Below are 22,059 nucleotides of genomic sequence, written 5' to 3'. Positions count from 1 at the left end.
ATAAAATTGAATTGAATTGAATTGAACTTGCAAACAAGTGTATGAGCTCTTCCAGTCAGCCATTACACAGTGGAAAACAAAATACAAAATACAGCACTCAGTGTGAATCAGTGCACCATTGCTTGTCATTGTAGCCTATTACTGTAACGTAGCTTTCGTGCCAGTGCCATTTGTTGTCAAATTTGCGTTCTTGCAAAGAATTGGATCCAGAATCAGAAATGCTTTGATGCAAATTTTATTGATTCCATTGATTATTTTTTTCAAACTGTGGCTGAAAACTGAAATGACAATAAAATCTATTAGAGTATAAGAAATTAAGAAAATAAAAATAAAATCTATTAAAGTAAATATAAAAATCTATTACTGTAGAGTATAAGAAATAGCCACTATTGATACTCAGTCTCTTCTGTCTTGACGATGGGGCCACATGGCCTCATCCACATCATATTCAATTTCCTCTTGCAATGCACCGAGGGAAAAATCTTCTTGCATGCCTTATCCAACCTTGACATTCCTCTGCACCTATTTCTTGGGCAGCAGCAGTCATTGCATTCAGCAAGGGCATCTGCTCATAGGGACGGTGATCATAAACCTTCCACCTCCAAGCACTGAAGAACTCATCTATGGGATTCAAAAATGGGGAATATGCTGGAAGGAACTGCATCTACCCTAACCCTCATGGCCATATGGTTCCTTCTTAAGATGCGGTCAATGGTGGTAATTCTCACGTTGTTGATGTTCCTAAACATGCCCTGATCTGTGATCACTGCTGCCCTGATTTCACGCAGCCTTATGGCATTGTTTGCCACAACCATGTGTGAGGGGCTGGCCTGTAAATCCAAAGCACCGCCCTGTTAGGTAGAGTCAGAGGGAGCTCCCCGCCTTCATAAGGACAGGTGAGGGCAATTAGTGCCTCTTTGTCTGAGGCCTGGTTGTGTGGCAGGATTGCTGTGTCGTGCAGGTAAGGGAGAGAGGAGGAGGAAAATGTTATATTTCCTTATTAGAAATCTAATGAGATCTTTTGTATATTTAGTGGTGGTGACTGTCCTGAGTGATCCAGATGGAGCATGCTCTGTAGCCCTGTGCTGAAGAGGTATGTCTCAGTGAACTTTGGGGCTTCATTAAACCGTAGCTATATCACTAATATGATAAAATCTCTTTAGGCAAAGACTCAGCTCCTCCATCTCCCCTTTTAAGCCAGAGTAGAGCTTTTCAACTGTTGCATTGCTTCTTAGCAGAGCCCCACATGTACAAGGTAACTGAAACCAGTATGGTAAGGTAGGAGGGTCATGCCCTCTGAGGTATGTTGTTGTCAGCTGATGAGACTGACTTTTGTTATGTTTTCTTTCCCCTTATTGCAGATTTAAGGCCAGACTGCTGCTTTGCCTGAGCCAGTTCGCCAAGGCGGTTGGCGAATGTGTTACAGACTGTACAACTTACATAATCTGTAGATGGTTGAATATTGTCTTTTTTATATTGGGTGTAGTGACCCTGAATGTCTGTGAATCTGAACCAACTGAATCTCACTGTATTTTCCGTCTTTTGTTTGATTAGGCAGTGGGACGACCTGCGGGGAGTAGTCGTGGGATATGCACCCCTCCTTGCATGCAGTGTGGTATGTTTGAAGGGTAGTGGTCACGTCATTGGTTTGTAGGGTTGACTTTCCTTGCAGTGCAAGTTGTAGTGTTTGTAGTGATCAGTGTGCACACAAGGTGATTTCTATTGGGTGATAAAGTCTCCCCGCGGTGAGTACCCTGTTCTGCCTATTCCTCGCGATCATTTAATCTTATTGTATTTTATGTTATGGTGAAGCCATTTGCTATTTATATACTGGTTGTTTCGACCATTTTAGTATTGTGGAATAAACTAATTTTGACTAGTTTTATGGTTTCTCTCCTTTTTCAGGTCTGTTGCCAGTATAATTTATTTTTAATAAATATTATTGGAGAGCTGAATGCACGTCTCCCGCTTTTCTTGAACCCTTTAAAAATTGTGTCAACGCTCAGATGGTTGGTGTCTAGGGCTGGTATAATTCTATTCTGGGTATCGGTCCGCATTGTAACCTGGGTGGGGTCACAAACTGGCGCTGTGAGCAGGGTCTTAGAGCCCATAGACGTGCATTCAAATCAGTTGGTTCAGTGGAATGATTTTAAGTGTATTGTTGGATTGTATTAAGTGGATTGTATTTTTCTTTCTCTTTTAAGGCAAAGCAGCAGCTGGCAAGCTTATTGAAAGCTCTGTCCTGTCAATATTCAGTGGGCCTAACTTCATTCCCATGCCCAGTCTCCCTTAGTACAAGATGGACTCCTTAAATGTATCTCGGTCACAGTCAGGCCCCTCTAGCCCCCATGGGCAGTGTGACCCCAGCTCAGGGGAGGCCATTGCTCGGGAAAGATTAGTTTATATCCCTAGGGAAAGACCTTGTCCACTGTTCAGTGGCGTAGGTGAGATTAATATCCGGACCTGGGTTGAGGAAGTACAAGCTATCATGCGTGCCCGTAGACTTGCTACTATTGATAAGGCCCATTTTATCTATGATCATCTCATTGGTGATGCTCGTGAGGAGATTAAGTACCGGCCGCAGCAAGTGAGGGGAGACCCTGACTGTATTTTTGAGATCCTTCTGGCTCAGTATAGCTGTCCTATGTCTTTCATTGCAGTTAAAGAAGCCTTTTATGCTAGAAAGCAACAGGAGGGTGAGTCACTAAGGGAGTTCTCACATGCTCTGTTTTCTTTAATGGACAAGATGATCCAGAGTTGTCCAGACAAACGCATCCCTGATGCCGCTAAATTGCTGCGTGATCAGTTTGTAGAGTGTGTAGGGGATGGGAATTTGAGCCGGGAGCTTAGGAGAATGGCTCGTGAACATCCTGACTGTGACCTTCATGCTATTAGGGATGAAGCTATTAGGTGGGAACGTGAGGGCAGATCTGGGGAAGAACTAGGCCGACCCAGGAGTTATTCTGTCCCCTCAGTTTATAGCATGCAGCATGCCGGACAGGCTAGGGGTCAGAAAGATACTGTAGGGTCAGAGCTGGCAGAGCTTAAGGAAATGTTGAAGCAGCAACAGGCTCAAATTGATCAGCTTACACAAGGACTACGATCAAACCACACTTCAGTCAAGCCCAGACCCTTTCAGAAGAGAGGGCCACTCATCTGCAGACGGTGTCAAAAACCAGGACATTTTGCCAAAGACTGTGATAATGAAAGGGTCGTGGCTTCTGAACTTAGGGGTTCTACTCAGGGTTCAGTCATCCAGCCCTCCCAGTTCCAGCAGTCGGAAAACTAGCGCCCTCTGTTATGCTGAGCCACATTTCAGATGGGGGCATTACTGGCTCCAATGGGGATATTCTACCAAATTCTGACCCCACACCCAACTTGGTAGGGTCCTGTCCAAAGGTCACCATTAGTATGGGGGGGGTGAATATTTCTTGCCTATTAGACACTGGGTCTATGGTCACCACTATTACAGAGAGTTTCTTTGCCAAACATTTTGAGACAGGGGGCCCAGAGAAGCTGAGGGCGTGCCACTGGTTACGGTTACGTGCAGCCAATGGGCTAGAAATCCCTTACATTGGCTATTTGGAACTTGATTTTCAAGTCTTAGGCAAGCAGATCCCCAGACATGGTGTACTAGTCATCAGAGATCACCAACGCCAGCCCCAATCCAGAAGTGTGTGGAGTTCTTGGCATGAATGTAATACGCGAGTGCTATAGAGAGATGTTTTTGGAACATGGTCCTGCTCTTTTTGATCTTCCCCCAGTCAAGCAGAACCCTTGGCAGAAGGTTTTGCAGTTCTGTCACCAAGTCCAACCCCAGCCCGAACCACAAGTTCATGGCCCAGTCAGAGTTAAGGGCCGGCGAAAAATTCAAATCCCAGGCGGCACGATGAAACTGGTGCCCACTACCTGCAGAAAGGCATCTCCAGTTCATACGGGATCAGCCCTGTTTGAACCATTGGATTCAGGTTTGCCAAATGGTCTCCTCGCTTCCCCAGCTCTGGTCAAAGTGCTCAATGGTACGGCCTTCATTCCTGTAACCAATGTGGGGACTACAGACGTAATTTTACCTCCTCGGATTCAGATTGGCACCCTCTGCCAAGCCGAAATTGTCAGCCAACCAGAGAGCATCATTGAAACTATGGAGGAGGGGTCATCTGGTGAGCAGATCGTTACCATGGCAATGCAGAGTGTGACGGACAACCCCCTGTCATCTGCCATTGAAACCCTTGATTTGTCCACTCTTGCAGCTCAAGACCAGGAGAGGGTAAGGTCCCTTTTACATGCCTATCAGTCTGTTTTTTTCTTCCCATGATTGTGATTTGGGGTGTACAAATCTGATTGCTCATGAAATTCCTCTTCTAGATGAGACACCTGTCTGCCAGCGGTATAGGCGTATTCCACCCTCAGAATATGATGCTGTCAAAGCACATGTTCAGCAGCTCCTAGAGAGTAAAGTCATCCGTGACAGTTGTAGTCCATTTGCCTCCCCAATTGTGGTAGTAAAAAAAAAGGATTCTACCATTAGGCTTTGTGTTGACTACCGTCTCCTGAACTCTAAAACTAGGAAAGATGCTTTTCCCCTACCCCGAATTGAGGAGACTCTCGATGCCCTGTCAGGTGCCCGCTGGTTTTCCACATTGGATTTAACCAGTGGGTATAATCAAGTTCCTGTTGCTGAACCTGACAAAATGAAGACCGCCTTTTGCACCCCCTTTGGCCTCTTTGAATTTAACAGGATGCCTTTTGGTTTGTGTAATGCACCCAGCACTTTTCAAAGGCTGATGGAGAGGATCTTTGGTTTGTACAATCACCAGTCATTACTGCTTTATTTGGATGATGTCATTGTTTTCTCTGCCACAGTGGATGAGCACATTCAACGACTGGGAGCTGTGTTGGAGACCTTGCGGGTGCAGAACCTAAAGGCTAAACTAGAGAAGTGTTGCTTCCTAAAAACGGAGGTAAAGTACCTTGGCCATGTCATCTCAAAAAGTGGTGTAGCAACTGACCCTGAGAAGATCTCTGTAGTGGCAAATTGGCAACCTCCAAAAACTGTCACCGAGCTGAGATCATTTCTCGGCTTTGCTAGCTATTACCGCCGCTTTGTCCAAGGTTTTGCTTCACTGGCTGCACCTCTTCATCGTCTAGTAGCCGAGATGGGTGGCACAAAGACTAAAAAGCCATCCAAACGCCCCCTCCAAGAATCGTGGACTGAACAATGTGAAACCAGCTTCCAAAATCTGAAAGCCAGGTTGGTGGATTCCCCTGTATTGGCATATGCAAATTTTTCACATCCCTTCATTCTGGAAATTGATGCCAGTCATTTAGGCCTAGGTGCAGTGCTTTCACAACAGCAACAGGATGGCACCGTGTGCCCCATTGCATATGCTAGCAGAGGTTTAAAGCCTACTGAACGCAATATGTCAAACTACAGTTCTATGAAACTTGAGTTCTTGGCCTTGAAATGGGCTATGGCAGAGAAGTTTAGAGAATACCTCTTGGGTCATAAATGTGTTTATACCGATAACAATCCTCTAAGCCATTTGTCCACAGCAAAACTGGGTGCATTGGAACAACGCTGGGCTGCTCAACTTTCATCATTTGACTTTTCTATTAAGTATCGCCCAGGCCGCTCAAATGGCAATGCTGATGCACTGTCGCGCCAGTACGAACAGTCAGAGTCAACGGCACCAATTGAGGCTGTGTTGCCAGGCACCTCTCTTCCTGACACTTTACTCCAGACCAAAGCCATGCCCCATCAGCAGGTAACTCAATCCATTGTCTCTGTTTTGCCATCTTATTCATCTGCTGATCTTGCGGCTTTACAGAGAGACGACCCTACCATCGGTGTGTTCCTGAAATTTTGGCACAGGGGGGCAGGTCCAAACCGACAGGAACGGACAAATCTACCTGCAACAGTACTGGAAATGTTGCGTCAGTGGAAGAAGCTGGTGGAGTGGGATGGTGTCCTCCAACGTCAGGTATTTCGGCTGGATGGTGGAGAGGCGACGCGCCAACTAGTGTTGCCACAAAGCTTAAAAACTGAAGTCTTGCATCAGTTGCATAATGATCATGGCCACCAGGGGCTGGACAGAACCCTCGAATTGGTGCGGCAGAGATGCTATTGGCCTGGCATGCTGAAAGAAATTCAGCATTATTGTCAACAGTGTGAACGTTGTGCCTTAGCCAAAGCAGTTTATCCTAAAACCAAAGACAACAATGGGCCATCTTCTGGCCTCCAGGCCTAACCAGATTCTAGCCATGGATTTTACATATCTAGAGCCTTCTGCTGATGGCCGGGAAAATGTGTTGATTCTAACTGATGTGTTTTCTAAATACACACAGGCCATTGCTACCAGGGACCAAAAGTCAACCACTGTAGCCCGGGTACTAGTTCATGAGTGGTTCTACCGCTTTGGTGTCCCTGCTAGGATCCATTCAGATCAAGTGAGGAGCTTTGAAGGGGCCGTGATCCAACAACTGTGTCAACTGTATGGTGTGGAAAAGACCCGCACTACTCCATATCACCCACAAGGTAATGGACAGTGTGAACGCTTTAATAGGACATTGCATGATCTTTTGAGAACTTTGCCCCCCGAGCAGAAAAGTAATTGGCCCACCTACCTGCAACAGCTTACATTTGCCTACAACACCACTGTTCATCAATCTACGGGTGAACAGCCCTACTTTCTCATGTTTGGATTGGAGCCTCAGCTCCCAATTGACTTCCTGCTGGGAAGAGTTGAAGAGCCAGTGCACGGCCCTGTCCACAGCTGGGTACAAGATCACCAGAAACGCCTTAACGTTGCTTATGAGGGAGCCAGGAAACGGATGCAGATAGCAGCACATAAACGTGCAGAGCGGCATGTTGCACCAGCCTCTGACCCACTGCAATTACATCAGCTGGTGTTTCTCAGAGACCATAGCAGAAGAGGCAGAAATAAAATTCAAGACCACTGGAGCCCCACACCCTACCGTATCCTCAAAGTCCCTGATAATGCTGGTCCAGTGTATACAGTGGCACCCCTGGATCATCCGGAAAAGGTAAAACATGTTAATAGACAGTCCATCAAACCAATTCCCAGTAACCTTTGTGAAAACTTTAACAGGGATGCAGAGAGGACCACTAACCCCACCCTCCCCCTGAGACGCAGTTGAGAACGGAGGAGGATGGAGACATCTATGTGTGGCAACAACGTGAGCCTCCAAGAAGGAATACCTGCCACCCCCCACCTGTTGAGGTTGATCCACAGTTGGAACAGGCATCTGAGAAACCTGGTAATGTTGTGAATTCAGTCGAGAGTCGATTTTCCACCGGGCCCCTTGATGGTAACAGTCACTTCCCCCCCCCCCTCCCCCCAAGTGTTAACCCTAGAAGAACAACACGATCCACCGCGGGACATCACTCCAACATTCATCGCCTGCCACACCCGGGGGCTGCAGGACCCCCTAGTGTCAATTCGATTTTAGCCCTTCATAGGCCCTGGCTTTAAAAGTGCATTGTCGGGACGACAATGAAAAAAAACAGGGGGTAGATGTGAGGGGCTGGCCTGTAAATCCAAAGCACCGCCCTGTTAGGTAGAGTCAGAGGGAGCTCCCCGCCTTCATAAGGACAGGTGAGGGCAATTAGTGCCTCTTTGTCTGAGGCCTGGTTGTGTGGCAGGATTGCTGTGTCGTGCAGGTAAGGGAGAGAGGAGGAGGAAAATGTTATATTTCCTTATTAGAAATCTAATGAGATCTTTTGTATATTTAGTGGTGGTGACTGTCCTGAGTGATCCAGATGGAGCATGCTCTGTAGCCCTGTGCTGAAGAGGTATGTCTCAGTGAACTTTGGGGCTTCATTAAACCGTAGCTATATCACTAATATGATAAAATCTCTTTAGGCAAAGACTCAGCTCCTCCATCTCCCCTTTTAAGCCAGAGTAGAGCTTTTCAACTGTTGCATTGCTTCTTAGCAGAGCCCCACATGTACAAGGTAACTGAAACCAGTATGGTAAGGTAGGAGGGTCATGCCCTCTGAGGTATGTTGTTGTCAGCTGATGAGACTGACTTTTGTTATGTTTTCTTTCCCCTTATTGCAGATTTAAGGCCAGACTGCTGCTTTGCCTGAGCCAGTTCGCCAAGGCGGTTGGCGAATGTGTTACAGACTGTACAACTTACATAATCTGTAGATGGTTGAATATTGTCTTTTTTATATTGGGTGTAGTGACCCTGAATGTCTGTGAATCTGAACCAACTGAATCTCACTGTATTTTCCGTCTTTTGTTTGATTAGGCAGTGGGACGACCTGCGGGGAGTAGTCGTGGGATATGCACCCCTCCTTGCATGCAGTGTGGTATGTTTGAAGGGTAGTGGTCACGTCATTGGTTTGTAGGTTTGACTTTCCTTGCAGTGCAAGTTGTAGTGTTTGTAGTGATCAGTGTGCACACAAGGTGATTTCTATTGGGTGATAAAGTCTCGCCGCGGTGAGTACCCTGTTCTGCCTATTCCTCGCGATCATTTAATCTTATTGTATTTTATGTTATGGTGAAGCCATTTGCTATTTATATACTGGTTGTTTCGACCATTTTAGTATTGTGGAATAAACTAATTTTGACTAGTTTTATGGTTTCTCTCCTTTTTCAGGTCTGTTGCCAGTATAATTTATTTTTAATAAATATTATTGGAGAGCTGAATGCACGTCTCCCGCTTTTCTTGAACCCTTTAAAAATTGTGTCAACGCTCAGATGGTTGGTGTCTAGGGCTGGTATAATTCTATTCTGGGTATCGGTCCGCATTGTAACCTGGGTGGGGTCACACATGTTCACAACGGCTGCCTCCTGCTCAGCACTGAACATTCTCCCTCTACCACCAGAGAATGGTAGCCTTTGGATTCTATAAAGAATACATGTAATGGGAATGAGGAAACAATTACATAAAGTATATCACTGAAGATATTTCTGTATATACTGTACAGCAACATTACCTGTTTTCCTGTCGAAAAATTCTGACAATTGATACGACAGTGTTTCTGTTTAGAACAGGTTGGACTTTGTCCAGCCTCTCTAAGTGAAAGGCCATGATTGATAACGTGATCAATAACAGTTGCCCGAATTTCATCAGAAACCTGAGCCCTTCCAACTATACCTCCACCTCGCACTCGGACCCCTCTACCTCTTACTCTCGCTCTCATCTGCCTTAGACCTCTTCCATCCATGTTGGCAAAGAACAACACAGACGCTGCACCTTTTAAGGCCTGCAGACTGATTGCTAATTGAAGATTTGTGTGAAGGAGTGTCAAACAGGTGCTTCAGTGATTTCATACTGATGTAGGTAGTTTCTAATAACTAGGAACAGATGGATTCTCTTTGGTTACCATAGCTAAAACAATGGAGTTTGGAATGTTTGAATGACATCCGTGTTAACTGTTCTGCAAAAGGGTGGGGAAAATGTGTCAATCCAATGAGGAAGGGTTAACACATTTGCAAGAGGTGTCTTGTGCTCTGCTGAGACAGTAATGATGAAAACCGAGTGGATCCCAGTTTCTTTAAGCAGGTCAAAGCAATCAAGAAAAACTATAAATTCTGAATCACCTCCATAATCGGAGATTTCCCTCCAATGTTGATTATTAAGTAGTTGATTGCTCCTGATTGGACAGCGGTACAGATGTTACCTAGCAACAGATTCAAAAACATTCTAAAGGTTTCTAGAAACGTTTAGAATGTTTTTATTTGTGTTTTTTCAAAATAAAATCAAACAAGTAGCTTGCACAGGAAGTGAAAACGTCTACAGATGGAGGTGAGAAAAATATAAAATATTTACTGATGGATAACTGATGGATAACTGATGGATCACTGATAGATAACTAATAACGTACCGGAACCCCAACCCGAATGCTGTTTTTGCCAGCGTCGGGACCCGAACAACTTCCGGCTTGATGCAGTTTCCGGTCTTTTCGCGGTACTTCCCGGCACACGATCGCCATCTAACGTAAGTCCAAGGAATTTCTACATTTTACAGAGTCTATATGTGGTTTTTCATAAATATACATCAACATTTAACTTGCATGTATAATTATTATATGAAAGTTACTTTAATGAGGGGAAGCCGCGGGAACGCTTAGATTGCACTTGGGCGACGATCCAGTCAACTTTAAAAGTCCGTTTCTATTTTCACTTTACAGCTTAAATAAACTCTCATATGGGTACATATTGTAGCTAGGTTTACACTGATTAGTCTAGCTAATGAAAATGTCGGATATTGTGTTTATACAGTCTGTGGTCGAGGTGGGCGGAGGCCAATTTTTTTTATTGAAATTGAAAAAGTTACAGACCCGGGAAAGGAAAACAAAGGAACAGAGCAAGCGCAGCATTGTTTGTTTAAACTGTGAAGTATCACAGTACACATGAAGATTTAATGCAAAAATAACGTTCAAATTAGCTATTCAGATGTATTTTCTTGTTTATAAGCTAAAATAAATAAAGTATATTTTTTATCATGATGTCATCATGTAATAATTGATATATTATTGGTGTGTGCGTGTGAGTAAGAGAGAGGGAGGGGTGTGAGAGATGTGTTGAAAGCCAGTAGAGGCTTTTATGATAGAAAATATTGGTTATATAGATACACCTCCTTATGTATAAAACTGTGTGCACAGTCAGAGGCCACTTCTCACCCCTGCAGATGAAGATTCCCTGGTGGAGTACTGCATTTACTCTGCCAGTCATGGGTTTCCACTGACAAAGCCTCAGGTTCAGTCTTTTGCGACAGCCATTTATAATCAGCGCTGTCCAGAAGAGAGAAGGGGGAAGTTGGGCCAGACGTGGTGGCTCAACTTCCGCAAGAGGCAAGACCAGCGCTTCACTTCTCGTACCCCAGACAATATTGACCGTGGGAGGGCATCCTGTGCCAAGAGGGGGCAGATTGAAGATTACTTCAGGCTCCTCACTACCACCATGGAGGAGCACGGGTTGAGGGAGAAACCCCGTCAAATCTATAACTGCGATGAGACGGGGTTTCAGCTGGACTTATCGAGAAGAAAGGTCCTCGTGCCCCGGGGGACAAAACATGCTTATAGGCAGGCCCAGGGGACCAGGGACCACGTCACCGTCCTGGCCTGCCTCAACGCGGCTGGGGAGGATATCCCCCCTTTCATAATTTACAAGGGGGGATATCCCGGGGGGCCCTATAACAAGGAGGGGGTCCCCGACGCCCTCTACGGGAAGTCACCGGCCGGGTACATGGACAGTGAGCTGTTCAGGAAGTGGTTTGTCGGGCATTTCCTGAAGTTCGCCGCGCAGGAGCGCCTGCTGCTGCTTGTTTTTGATGGGCACAAATCCCACCTGGATCCAGAGCTGGTCCGGGTGGCACAGAGGGAGGAGGTCATTCTCCTGTGCCTTCCACCACACACATCTCTGGTGGCTGGGTTCAGGAAGTGTGGCCTGTACCCTCTGGACCCGGAAGCCATTGATTGGTCACGGGTCATGCCATCCAGACCGTGGTGTGGGACCTCCTGTCAACCTCCGCCAACCCCATCAGCATCTTCCTGGGCCATGCCTGATGTTACCCACCCATCCCAACACCCCCCCCCCCCCACACCAGAGTCCACCCCCTGTCCCTTGTCCACCCCCTGTCCCTTGTCCACCCAATCCCTACTCTACCCATCCCCTGGTAACATCAGGCAGGATCTCAGTAGACCTGGCCCACCTCCTGCCCGAGGTGCGTTATAATACCACCAAGGGCAGGAGGAATACCACCAAGGCCAGGATACTGACGGCTCAGGAGATGTCTGATGCCATCGAGGAGGCGGAGGACCGTGCTGCAAGGCGGGAGGCCCAAGCTCTGGCCAGAGAGCAGCAGCGGGCCGAAAACAACGGCCTGACAGCCACTTCCTCTACCCTGCCTGGTGGCTCCTGTCCCAGCCACAGAACAGCATCCCCAGGGGCTGCCTCGGCCTCCAGCTCCGGCCTTTCCATCGCCGGTCCCTCAACCCGCTCGGCCCCCTCTAGTGCCTCCCACGGTCACCAGCTGCCTGCCCCCAGCGGAACATCCCCACCTAGCCTGCCTGCTCCTGGCTGGCTACTGGATGGTAAAGCACATGTTTTTTTTATTATTTCCTCTGCAATTTTAATACAGCTTTGGGAAATAATTTTGTTGTAATACTAAAATATGATTTTTCTTTTAGAGCCATCAACATCTGCCTTCGGCCTCCGAGGGTCCAGATTGTCTTCCTCTCCCTCCCAATGTAAATGCTTTATATCATCTATAAAAACAAACAATGTCCTAAGATGCTGGTGATATTAGGGATGATGATGAGTAAACAACACATGTCATCTTGTTTATACAGCCTGCAGACAGACAGCTGGCGCAGCTCCTCCCAGCCGTCTGCTGGACCCATGGCATCCACTGGTATTGTATTTAACATTAACAGTCTGTGTGCCATCCCATGATATTCAAAACATGTTCTTAAATATATTTTTTCTATGAGTAGGTCACACCACCACCATGGAAGATCTGTGTGGCCAGTGCAGGGAACCTGACCCTCCGGGTGTCTGCTCGGAGGGATTGGTGCTGTGGGTCCAGTGCAAATGTGACAAATGGTTTCACACTATTTGTGTCGGCTGGGAGGAGCTGGACAAAGACGAATTTTTGTGTTTTTGGTGCCTTAATATGTTCGATAAGTTTGTTATTTAATTTGTTTTTAATTTGATTATCCTTTATATATTTGTTTGTATATATTGTATATATTGCTGTTTTTTGTCCTGTCAATTTAGTAAAATATTTTTCATGTCATGTCATTTGTCTTTTGATTAAATAATATAATTGTATGCATGAACATTTATTTGTTATATTATGCTACATACTAACTCTGCACTGAGTCCATTACAGGTAATTGTTATATGAGCATACAGCATATGTGTCTGTAATTGCTAAATTAAATGCATTAGCTTGTATTTTACAAGTGATTGAAATGAGAAGTGTTTAACAAAATATCCAGTAGTGGCGGTATAGCGGTATAACTGCATAAATTAGAGTTGTTAAAGCATTGTATCTTATTTTGAAGGAGGAAAGTACGATCCCAGATGAGTTGATGTTAGTTTGTCAGTCTCAGGAACAACTTAATACCCCCACAACACCAGCAGTGTTCAATGTTTACAGCGGGCGGACGCTGCCGTTAGACCGGCAGCTCACGGCTAAATCACCGGCGTTAGCATCCTTTTACCGACTCTAGTAAAGACCGAGCAAAAGTAAATGTTTAAAACGATACACGGTTAGAAAGGTAAGAAGTTCGTCTTTACTTTAGCACCTTAAAATCAACCGAAACCATTACATGATCATTTAACTTAGTAGTTAAAGGGAATTTATATTGAATATTAGCATGAAAATCGTTCGGGTTAGGGTTCCGGTACGTTAGATAACTAATAGATAACTAATAGATAACTGATAGATCACTGATAGATAACTGATAGATAACTAATAGATACAAGTACAGTACAAGGTTTCTCTCCTCACACATCAATGCATCCATGGACATGCCCCCCCCTCCCTCAAAGAACTTATCAACCCACAAAACAAAACACGCTCCCTCCGCTCCACTCACTCAAACCTCCTCCACATACCCAGAACCAGACTCAGGACCACGGGAGATAGGGCCTTTTATGCTGCCGCCCCACGTCTGTGGAATGCCCTCCCTGACACCTTGAGGGCACCACAATCCACTGACTGTTTTAAAAAGGATCTTAAGACATTTCTTTTTAGCAAAGCTTTTGGTCCCTTTTAGATGTTCTTTTTTTTTTTTTTAAAAAAACCTTTTTTATTTTTTATTCTTTTCTCCTTTTCTTATTTTTTTAAAAACTGCTTATCTTTTTTTGTTTCTAACCTGTAGCACTTTGAGATCTTTTGATGAAAAGGGCATTATAAATAAAATGTATTGTTATTATTATTAGATAACTGATAGATAACTGATAGATAACTGATAGATCACTGATGGATCACTGATAGATAACTAATAGATAACTGATAGATCACTGATAGATAACTGATAGATAACTCTGATGGATAACTGATCATTATTATTGATATACGTCTCCAGATCTTCTACTTTAATACTACAGAGTAGAAATATTCTATAACAGTTACAGTACAAAAGTCCTCTTTATATAGAATATATTATATTAGAATCAGAATCAGAATTAGAATTTTGTTTATTGCCAAGTAGGTTTTTACGCCTATGAGGAATGTGACCTGGTGCAGTTGGTGCATAAAATATACACATATACAAATACAAATATACAAATGTACAATTATTCAAATCACATAAAAATCACACAGAAAAATAAAGTACTTTAAAAAAATAAATAGATAAAGATAAGAAGAGAAAGAGAAAGCTGTGCAGAAGAACGTGGTTGCATTAATGTAATGCATACTTTATATACAGGGTGGGTATAAGAGTCAATGACAGTGGGTAATCCGGGCCTTGTTAAGGAGGCCAGCCGCAGACGGGAAGAAACTGTTTTTATGGCGAGACGTTTTAGTCCTGATGGACCGCAGCCTCCTGCCAGAGGGAAGTATCTCAAAGAGATTGTGACCGGGGTGGGAGGGGTCAGCCACAATCTTACCTGCACACTTCCTGGTCCTAGAGGCGTACAGGTCCTGGAGGGATGGCAGATTGCAGCCTGCCCTTGTCCTTGGCAGTGGCCGCAGTGTACCAGATGGTGATGGATGAGGTGAGGATGGACTCGATGATGGCGGTGTAGAAGTGCACCATCATCGTATTTGGCAGGTTGAACTTCTTCAGCTGCCGCAGGAAGTACATCCTCTGCTGGGCTTTCTTAGAGAGGGAGCTGATGTTCAGCTCCCACTTGAGGTCCTGGGTGATAATGGTACCCAGAAAGCAAAAGGACTCCACAGAGTCAACTGGGGAGTCACACAGGATGATGGGGGCGGGTGGGGCTGGGTTCTTCCTAAAGTCCACAACCATCTCCACTGTTTTTAGAGCGTTTAGCTCCAGGTTGTTCTGGCTGCACCAGGTCACCAGATGGTCAATCTCCCATCTGTAGGCAGACTCATCTCCACCAGAGATGAGCCCAATGAGGGAGGTGTCATCCGCAAACTTCAGGAGCCTGACGGACTGGTGACTGGAGGTGCAGCTGTTAGTATACAGGGAGAAGAGCAGAGGAGAAAGAACGCAGCCCTGGGGGGAACCAGTGCTGATGGTCTGGGAGTCAGAGACATTTTTCCCCAGCTTCACGTGCTGTTTCCTGTCAGACAGGAAGTCTGTGATCCACCTGCAGGTGGAGTCAGGCACAGTGAGCTGGGAGAGCTTGTCCTATAGCAGAGCAGGGATGATGGTGTTAAACGCAGAGCTGAAGTCCACAAACAGGATCCTGGCATAGGTTCCTGGGGAGTCCAGATGCTGGAGGGTGAAGTGCAGGGCCATGTTTACTGCGTCGTCTACAAACCTGTTGGCTCTGTAGGCGAACTGCAGGGGGTCCAGGAGAGGGTCCGTTATGGCTTTCAGATGGGAGAGCACAAGGTGCTCAAAAGACTTCATGACCACAGAGGTGAGGGCAACAGGTCTGTAGTCATTTAGTCCTGTGGTCCTTGCTTTCTTGGGGACAGGGATGATGGTGGATGCTTTGAAGCAGGCTGGCACATGACATATCTCCAAAGAGGTGTTGAAGATGTCAGTGAACACCGGAGACAGCTGGTCAGCACAGTGCTTCAGGGTGGATGGAGAGACAGAATCTGGTCCGGCTGCTTTGCGGGGGTTCTGCCTCTTGAAGAGTCTGTTGACGTCCCTCTCTTGGAGGCAGAGAGTCGTCACTGTGGTGGAGGAGGAGGGATTCACAGAGGTGTGAAGCTGTGAAGTGGCCCCGGCTCCTGGTGAGGGGTGTCACGGGTGAAGGAGTCAGGACTGCTCCTTTGTCTGTCAAAGCGGCAGTAGAACTCATTCAGCTCATTTGCCAGGCGCAGGTCATTGATGGAGCGGGGGGTTTTGGGCTTGTAGTTTGTTATCTATCTGAGCCCCTTCCAGACAGAACCAGAGTCATTGGCTGAGAACTGATGTTGAAGTTTCTCAGAGTACTCTCGTTTAGCGTCTCTCACCGCCTTGTTAAACTTGCACTTTGACTCCTTAAACTTGTCCCCATCCCCACTCCTGAACGCTTGCTCCCTCTGCAACCGTAGCTGAATGAGTTTGGCTGTGAACCAAGGTTTGTCGTTGTTGTAACTCACCCTGGTGTGTGATGGTACACAGCAGTCCTCACAGAAGCTGATATATGATGTCACAGCCTCTGTGTACTCATCCAGACTTTCAGTAGCAGTCCTGAACACATTCCAGTCAGTAGAGTCCAAACACGCCTGGAGATCCTCCACAGCTTCACTGGTCCACTGCTTTGATGTCCTCACAACAGGTTTACAGAGTTTTAATTTCTGCCTGTATGAAGCAATCAGGTGGACCATGACGTGGTCAGAGAGGCCCAGTGCGGAGTGGGGGACGGCGTGATAAGCTCTGCAGACTGTAGTGTAACAGTGATCGAGTGTGTTCTTCTCTCTGGTCAGGCATTTTATAAACTGTTTGTATTTAGGAAGTCCGTGACTGAGGTTTCCTTTGTTAAAGTCACCAAGGACATTAAGTAAGGAGTCCGGGTTAGTCCGCTCCACACACAGTATCTGGTCGGCAAGCATTCGCTGTGCGTCCTGCACGTTGGCCTGCGGTGGAATGTAAACACCGACCAGAATGAATGAAACAAACTCACAGGGGGAGTAAAAAGGTTTACAGTTTATGATGAAATATTCCAGAGTAGAAGAGCAGTGCTGTTTGATCACTGTTACATCATTGCACCAGCTACTGTTGGTATAAAAACAGATACCTCCACCCTTTGTTTTGCCGGAGAATTCCGTGTCACGATCCGCTCTGAGGAGTTGGAAGCCTGCCAGCTGAAGCACAGAGTCCGGTATCGATCCACCCAGCCACGTCTCCGTGAAGCATAAAACAGAGGATGAAGAAAAGTCACTGTTTTTCCCCAGAAGGAGCTGAAGTTCGTCCATTTTGTTGCACAGTGAGCGCACATTGGAGAGGAATATTCCAGGTAACGGTGTGTGATGTCCGCGCTGGCGGAGACGCACAAGCGCACCAGAACGTCTCCCTCTCCTCCTGCGTTTCACTGCGTGAGCAAATGTGAGCGCACCTTTGACCACAATGTCCAATAATTCGACGGAAGAAAGAAGAAAAGTGGGAAAGAGATCAGCTGGAGTTATTCCCCTGATGTTCATGAGCTCTTCTCTAGTGAAAGAGCTCCGGGTATCACAGCCCAAAACTGAATTAACACACAAAACAAGAAAAAACTAAGCGCACCAACACACAAGGCGGCTGTACATGGCGCCATCTTGAATGTATGGGTTATTGGATATTAATTATTATTAAAGCATTAATGTGTTTAATGTTGCAGCTGATTTAATCAATAAAGTTTTATTATATCTTAATCTATAATAATATGTAGATGATATTTTATATGATGAACCTGAATCTGTAAATAACTGTCAGATAAATGTAATGAAATATAAAGTAATATAAAGTACTTGAGTAACTGTACTGCAGATGTTTGTTTTTACATTGTTCTACTTCCTGTTTCTCTGGGAACAGGAAGTGATGTCAGGAAGTGGGATTGAAGCTGAGCAGATAAAAAAGCAGAGACGTTCTGACTGCAGTCCACAGAGGGAACAGCACAAGGCTCTGAGACTGGACTCAAGTCCAGCAGACCAGCAACCAGTCTGGATCCATGGTCTGTGTGTGGACCGCTACAGAGAGGTCTACAACTCTGTGTTACAGCCGTCTGTCCTCGCCGCTCTTTCTTCCTCTAAACACACTGTAAGACATTTATCTTCAACTCCAACAAACATATTTATTATTATTAAAGCTTCTCTATGTAACATTAAACTGTAGCTAACAGCGCCACCAGTGGTCGTTCATTAAACTGTAGCTAACAGCGCCACCAGTGGTCGTTCAGTGAACTGTAGCTAACAGCGCCACCAGTGGTCGTTCATTAAACTGTAGCTAACAGCGCCACCAGTGGTCGTTCATTAAACTGTAGCTAACAGCGCCACCAGTGGTCGTTCATTAAACTGTAGCTAACAGCGCCACCAGTGGTCGTTCAGTGAACTGTAGCTAACAGCGCCTCCAGTGGCCGTTCATTAAACTGTAGCTAACAGCGCCACCAGTGGCCGTTCAGTGAACTGTAGCTAACAGCGCCTCCAGTGGCCGTTCATTAAACTGTAACTAACAGCGCCACCAGTGGTCGTTCAGTGAACTGTAACTAACAGCGCCACCAGTGGTCGTTCATTAAACTGTAGCTAACAGCGCCACCAGTGGTCGTTCATTAAACTGTAGTTAACAGCGCCTCCAGTGGTCGTTCATTAAACTGTAGCTAACAGCGCCACCAGTGGTCGTTCATTAAACTGTAGTTAACAGCGCCACCAGTGGTCGTTCATTAAACTGTAGCTAACAGCGCCACCAGTGGTCATTCAGTGAACTGTAGCTAACAGCGCCACCAGTGGTCGTTCATTAAACTGTAGCTAACAGCGCCACCAGTGGTCGTTCATTAAACTGTAGTTAACAGCGCTCCAGTGGTCGTTCATTAAACTGTAGCTACAGCACCACCAGTGGTCGTTCATTAAACTGTAGTTAACAGCGCCACCAGTGGTCGTTCATTAAACTGTAGCTAACAGCGCCACCAGTGGTCATTCAGTGAACTGCAGTCAGCGTCCAGTTGCATCATGCTTTCTGCAATGTTCTGCAATGTATTTGGACCGTTAGCTCCATGCTACTAACTAGCTCGCCGTTTACAAATCAACCCATCAGCCAACACCACGAAGCAACCAACACCAGACCCACACCGCGCAGCCAAGATACAGCCGGACAACCCCAGCTTAGCTTAGCTACAATTAGCTAGCTGGATGTCCCTGCCTCAACACTTTTTGTCAGAATACATAAGTTAGCATCATGGATCACGTTAGCTGGAGAAGCTAACGTTAGGCAACTTTTTATCAGTTCTGTTGGCGTGTTTTTGTTGCGTAGCATTTTGTCATTGACCTGTGTGTTTGCTGCTGTGATTATTTATCAATAATAACCCAAACTGAACATTTCTAACATTAAACTCAACAGTTCTGGTTCAGTGGGGAAATATTGGCTGTAAATAGACTATTAGTCTGTGCTACAGTTAGCTAGTTGCTATCCTCTCCCTGTGGTCGTTCTGTGTGTCCTGCAGCAGTGAGCTCAGTTCAATAACAGACACAGTTAAAGTTTGATGTGGTCTCATTTGAAGGACTACATGTCGCAGGTCCTGGAGCTGAAGCAGCGTCTGTGGACGAAGCTGAGTCGACCTCGGCTGCAGGAGACGCTGATGGAGGACGGACGGGTGGAGATCAAAGAAATATTTGACCTGACTTAAGATGAGATGTGTTTTATTCATGTAGAAACTTAGAAATAAATGTTTTCTCTCTCAGTGTTGGAAGGACACTGTAAAGTGCAGTTAGACCTCAGGTTGTTTTGTTGTTGCAGATTCTTCAGCTTTGTTTACAACCAGTGGATTTGCATGTTTGGTGAGTGAAGCCATTTTCTCATCAATCATATGGAAAACTACTGAAGCCGGAAAGTTATTTGTATTGAAGGAATCCTTCAAACCGGATTAACTGTTAATGTTCATGAAGACTCTGTAGTAATAGTAATAAAAGTACAGGCTCTAAAATGATCAATGATAAATAATAGATGTAATTCAACTAAACTAATCAAACTAAAGTAAAAAGTTCAGTTTGTGTAAAAATGTAGAAATAAAAGTCAAAAATATAAGTAAAAAGTATAAAAAGTTCTCAAAAAATATATCCAGAGTCTCAGACAGACTGATTACAACCACTCTAGAGTTTATACACTGTTTATTGATTATAGATTATTGATTGAATCAACTCCATATAGAACATAGCTCTAGAGTTTGTACACTGTTTATTGATTATAGATTATTGATTGAATCAACTCCATATAGAACATAGCTCTAGAGTTTGTACACTGTTTATTGATTATAGATTATTGATCGAATCAATTACATATAGAACATAGATCTAGAGTTTATATCAGTTTAATGATCAGACCTTCAGGTTTTCCAAAATATGAATCTATTCCATCTACTGCTGTAGATGTGTGTTTGAAAGAGCTTGTTTTACTAGCAAACTGTTAAGATAGCATTTGATTGTGTTTTCATATGACTGTGTATAGTGAGTATCATAGGGGTGAGCTGCCATTTTCTTTGTACTGCTTTTCTCATATGTTTTTCATTTAGGTTAGGGAGTTAGGTTTAGTAATTGTATTTTGTTTTATATTAAGTAGGGATTAATAAGGATTTTTGTTTAAGAAAGTTAGCTCTGTTTTATTTGTTGTTTTGGCCTTGGTTCACCCTGAAGTTTGTTGGTTGGTTTTTGTTGCACTTTGTTTCACCTGTTTGTAAATAAATCACATCACTTGATTGTTAACACTGTGTTAGTTGTTCGTTTGGGAATCGGGGTAGGATTACTGGTTCATTACACTGGTCTAGTACACGTCATTACATAGATTAAACTGCCAACCCTTTCACGATACATCTTTGGATCAACAAGTTCAATTCAATTCAATTCAATTTTATTTGTATAGCTCCAATTCATAACAGAAGATATCTCAGGACACTTTTCAAATAGAGCAGGTAAAAGGAAGTTTTTCCTTGCTGCTGTCGCCAAGGTCTTGCTCATGGTGGTACTGTTGGGTCTCTGTAAATAATCTTATAAGGAGTTCGGTCTAGACCTGCTCTATTTGAAAAGTGTCCTGAGATAACTTCTGTTATGATTCGGCACTATACAAATAAAATTGAAATTGAAATTGAATTGAAACTGAACTAATTCTGGAGCTGAACTGTTGAAACTGCTGTGAAACCGTACTGATTATCTATGTGCACATTTTGCATGAGAAGAGGAGTTCAGGGTTCAAGCCTGTTTCTTAAACCATGCACGAGGGAGGAGCACTGTCCTCCATCAATGTTCATGAAGACTTTCTGAATGACGTACCTCATTTCCTTTGGATAGTGGATATTGAGAGCAAACAGAAAGCACATCAGCATGGCACTGACATTCTGGATGTCCTTTAGATCAGACGAGATCACCGCTTGCTCAAGGACCACTGACACGTCAAGGAAGTCTTCTTCGTCTTTCACCATCACATCACCAACTTAATCCCCTCTGTATGTACGTCCTCATCATCTGTGGCCTACACAGGAGTTCAGAGAAAGCAAAGACAGCTTTTATCATCCTGGTTCTAGTTATTTGTGTGGTAGCATCTACAAGAGAGGCAGGAAGTATATATTATATATAAATATATACATAAAGTCCAGAGAGACAAGATTAACTGGCTTTTTAACTCATTAATTAGTCTTCCAACAGTCTCCAGCATATCGAAATAAATCCTGAACTCACTGAGTTGGATGTGAAAACGTCTTTAACCCCGGAGTTCACACTGAGATGGCAGTGAGGTGCTAATATGAGCTAATGTTAGCTAACAGATAAACTGATTTTACTCAAAACAACCAACGACGACACCCCTTCATACATATATATATTCGTATATATACATAATTATATTTCTGTGGATGGAAACGTAGGAGTGTCTTTTGACAGAGATATTTAAAAACACACACAGACAGACCAAGAACCTGCAGGCTGGAGGAGAGAGATAACTAACAGGTTCAGGTTCAATAAATCTGTCTCATCTTTTAATTCCCTTCTAAAAATGCACTTTTATAATCAGGCTTCAGATGTATTTCATTGATTATAATGAGTAAGTAATAAGTTTTTCCCGCGTTGTGAGAAAGGTAACGTCCGACTGCAGCATTAAAACGTTTGGTCCAAGCTGACATCTGGAACCCGTGGTCAGATATACTCCTACAGTCTGAGATGTGGCTTTGTCTGGGGCCGTAACTGGATACCAGATCTGGTCCTGCACATGGACCATAATTCATTGCTGTATCTGGGAGGCGGTGCAGGTTAATGTTGTGAAGTTGAACT

At 44.6% G+C, this 22,059-nt stretch overlaps 4 protein-coding genes and 1 long non-coding RNA gene across 12 annotated transcripts in view; 4 read left to right on the top strand and 1 right to left on the bottom strand.

The window, feature by feature from the left end:
• LOC127352651 (uncharacterized) overlaps nt 1-22,059 on the bottom strand; it is a 221,359-nt gene that overhangs the window by 77,995 nt on the left and 121,305 nt on the right. The window lies entirely within an intron of this gene.
• LOC127352650 (uncharacterized) lies at nt 819-3,619 on the top strand. Of its 7 annotated transcripts, XM_051381211.1 has the most exons (3): nt 819-961; nt 1,034-1,093; nt 1,164-3,619. In XM_051381211.1, exon 3 carries the CDS (start codon nt 2,300-2,302, stop codon nt 3,287-3,289), a length of 990 nt encoding a protein of 329 aa, XP_051237171.1. In that variant the 5' UTR covers nt 819-961; nt 1,034-1,093; nt 1,164-2,299; the 3' UTR covers nt 3,290-3,619. The 7 variants fall into 7 exon arrangements, with proteins under 7 accessions (XP_051237171.1, XP_051237170.1, XP_051237177.1 ...); XM_051381210.1 differs by having other exon boundaries at nt 1,034-3,619; XM_051381217.1 differs by having other exon boundaries at nt 819-1,093; nt 1,555-3,619.
• On the top strand, nt 3,661-4,977 carry LOC127352654 (uncharacterized). Its single transcript, XM_051381223.1, has 2 exons — nt 3,661-4,267; nt 4,864-4,977. The coding sequence occupies exons 1-2, from the start codon at nt 3,692-3,694 to the stop codon at nt 4,921-4,923; spliced, it is 636 nt and encodes a 211-aa protein (XP_051237183.1). The 5' UTR covers nt 3,661-3,691; the 3' UTR covers nt 4,924-4,977.
• Nucleotides 7,304-8,599, top strand: LOC127352660 (uncharacterized). The gene is made up of 2 exons (XR_007881153.1): nt 7,304-7,681; nt 7,754-8,599. It is a non-coding gene; the product is annotated as an uncharacterized LOC127352660 (long non-coding RNA).
• Nucleotides 10,935-19,861, top strand: LOC127353841 (uncharacterized). Its single transcript, XM_051383403.1, has 7 exons — nt 10,935-11,459; nt 11,581-12,067; nt 12,164-12,223; nt 12,326-12,387; nt 12,470-12,659; nt 17,640-17,851; nt 19,305-19,861. The coding sequence occupies exons 1-7, from the start codon at nt 10,935-10,937 to the stop codon at nt 19,428-19,430; spliced, it is 1,662 nt and encodes a 553-aa protein (XP_051239363.1). The 3' UTR covers nt 19,431-19,861.

Source organism: Dicentrarchus labrax, unplaced genomic scaffold, assembly GCF_905237075.1.
Source record: "Dicentrarchus labrax unplaced genomic scaffold, dlabrax2021, whole genome shotgun sequence".
Taxonomy (NCBI): domain Eukaryota; kingdom Metazoa; phylum Chordata; class Actinopteri; family Moronidae; genus Dicentrarchus; species Dicentrarchus labrax.
Note: the sequence above shows the minus strand (reverse complement) of the source record. Positions and strands in the feature narration are given on the sequence as shown.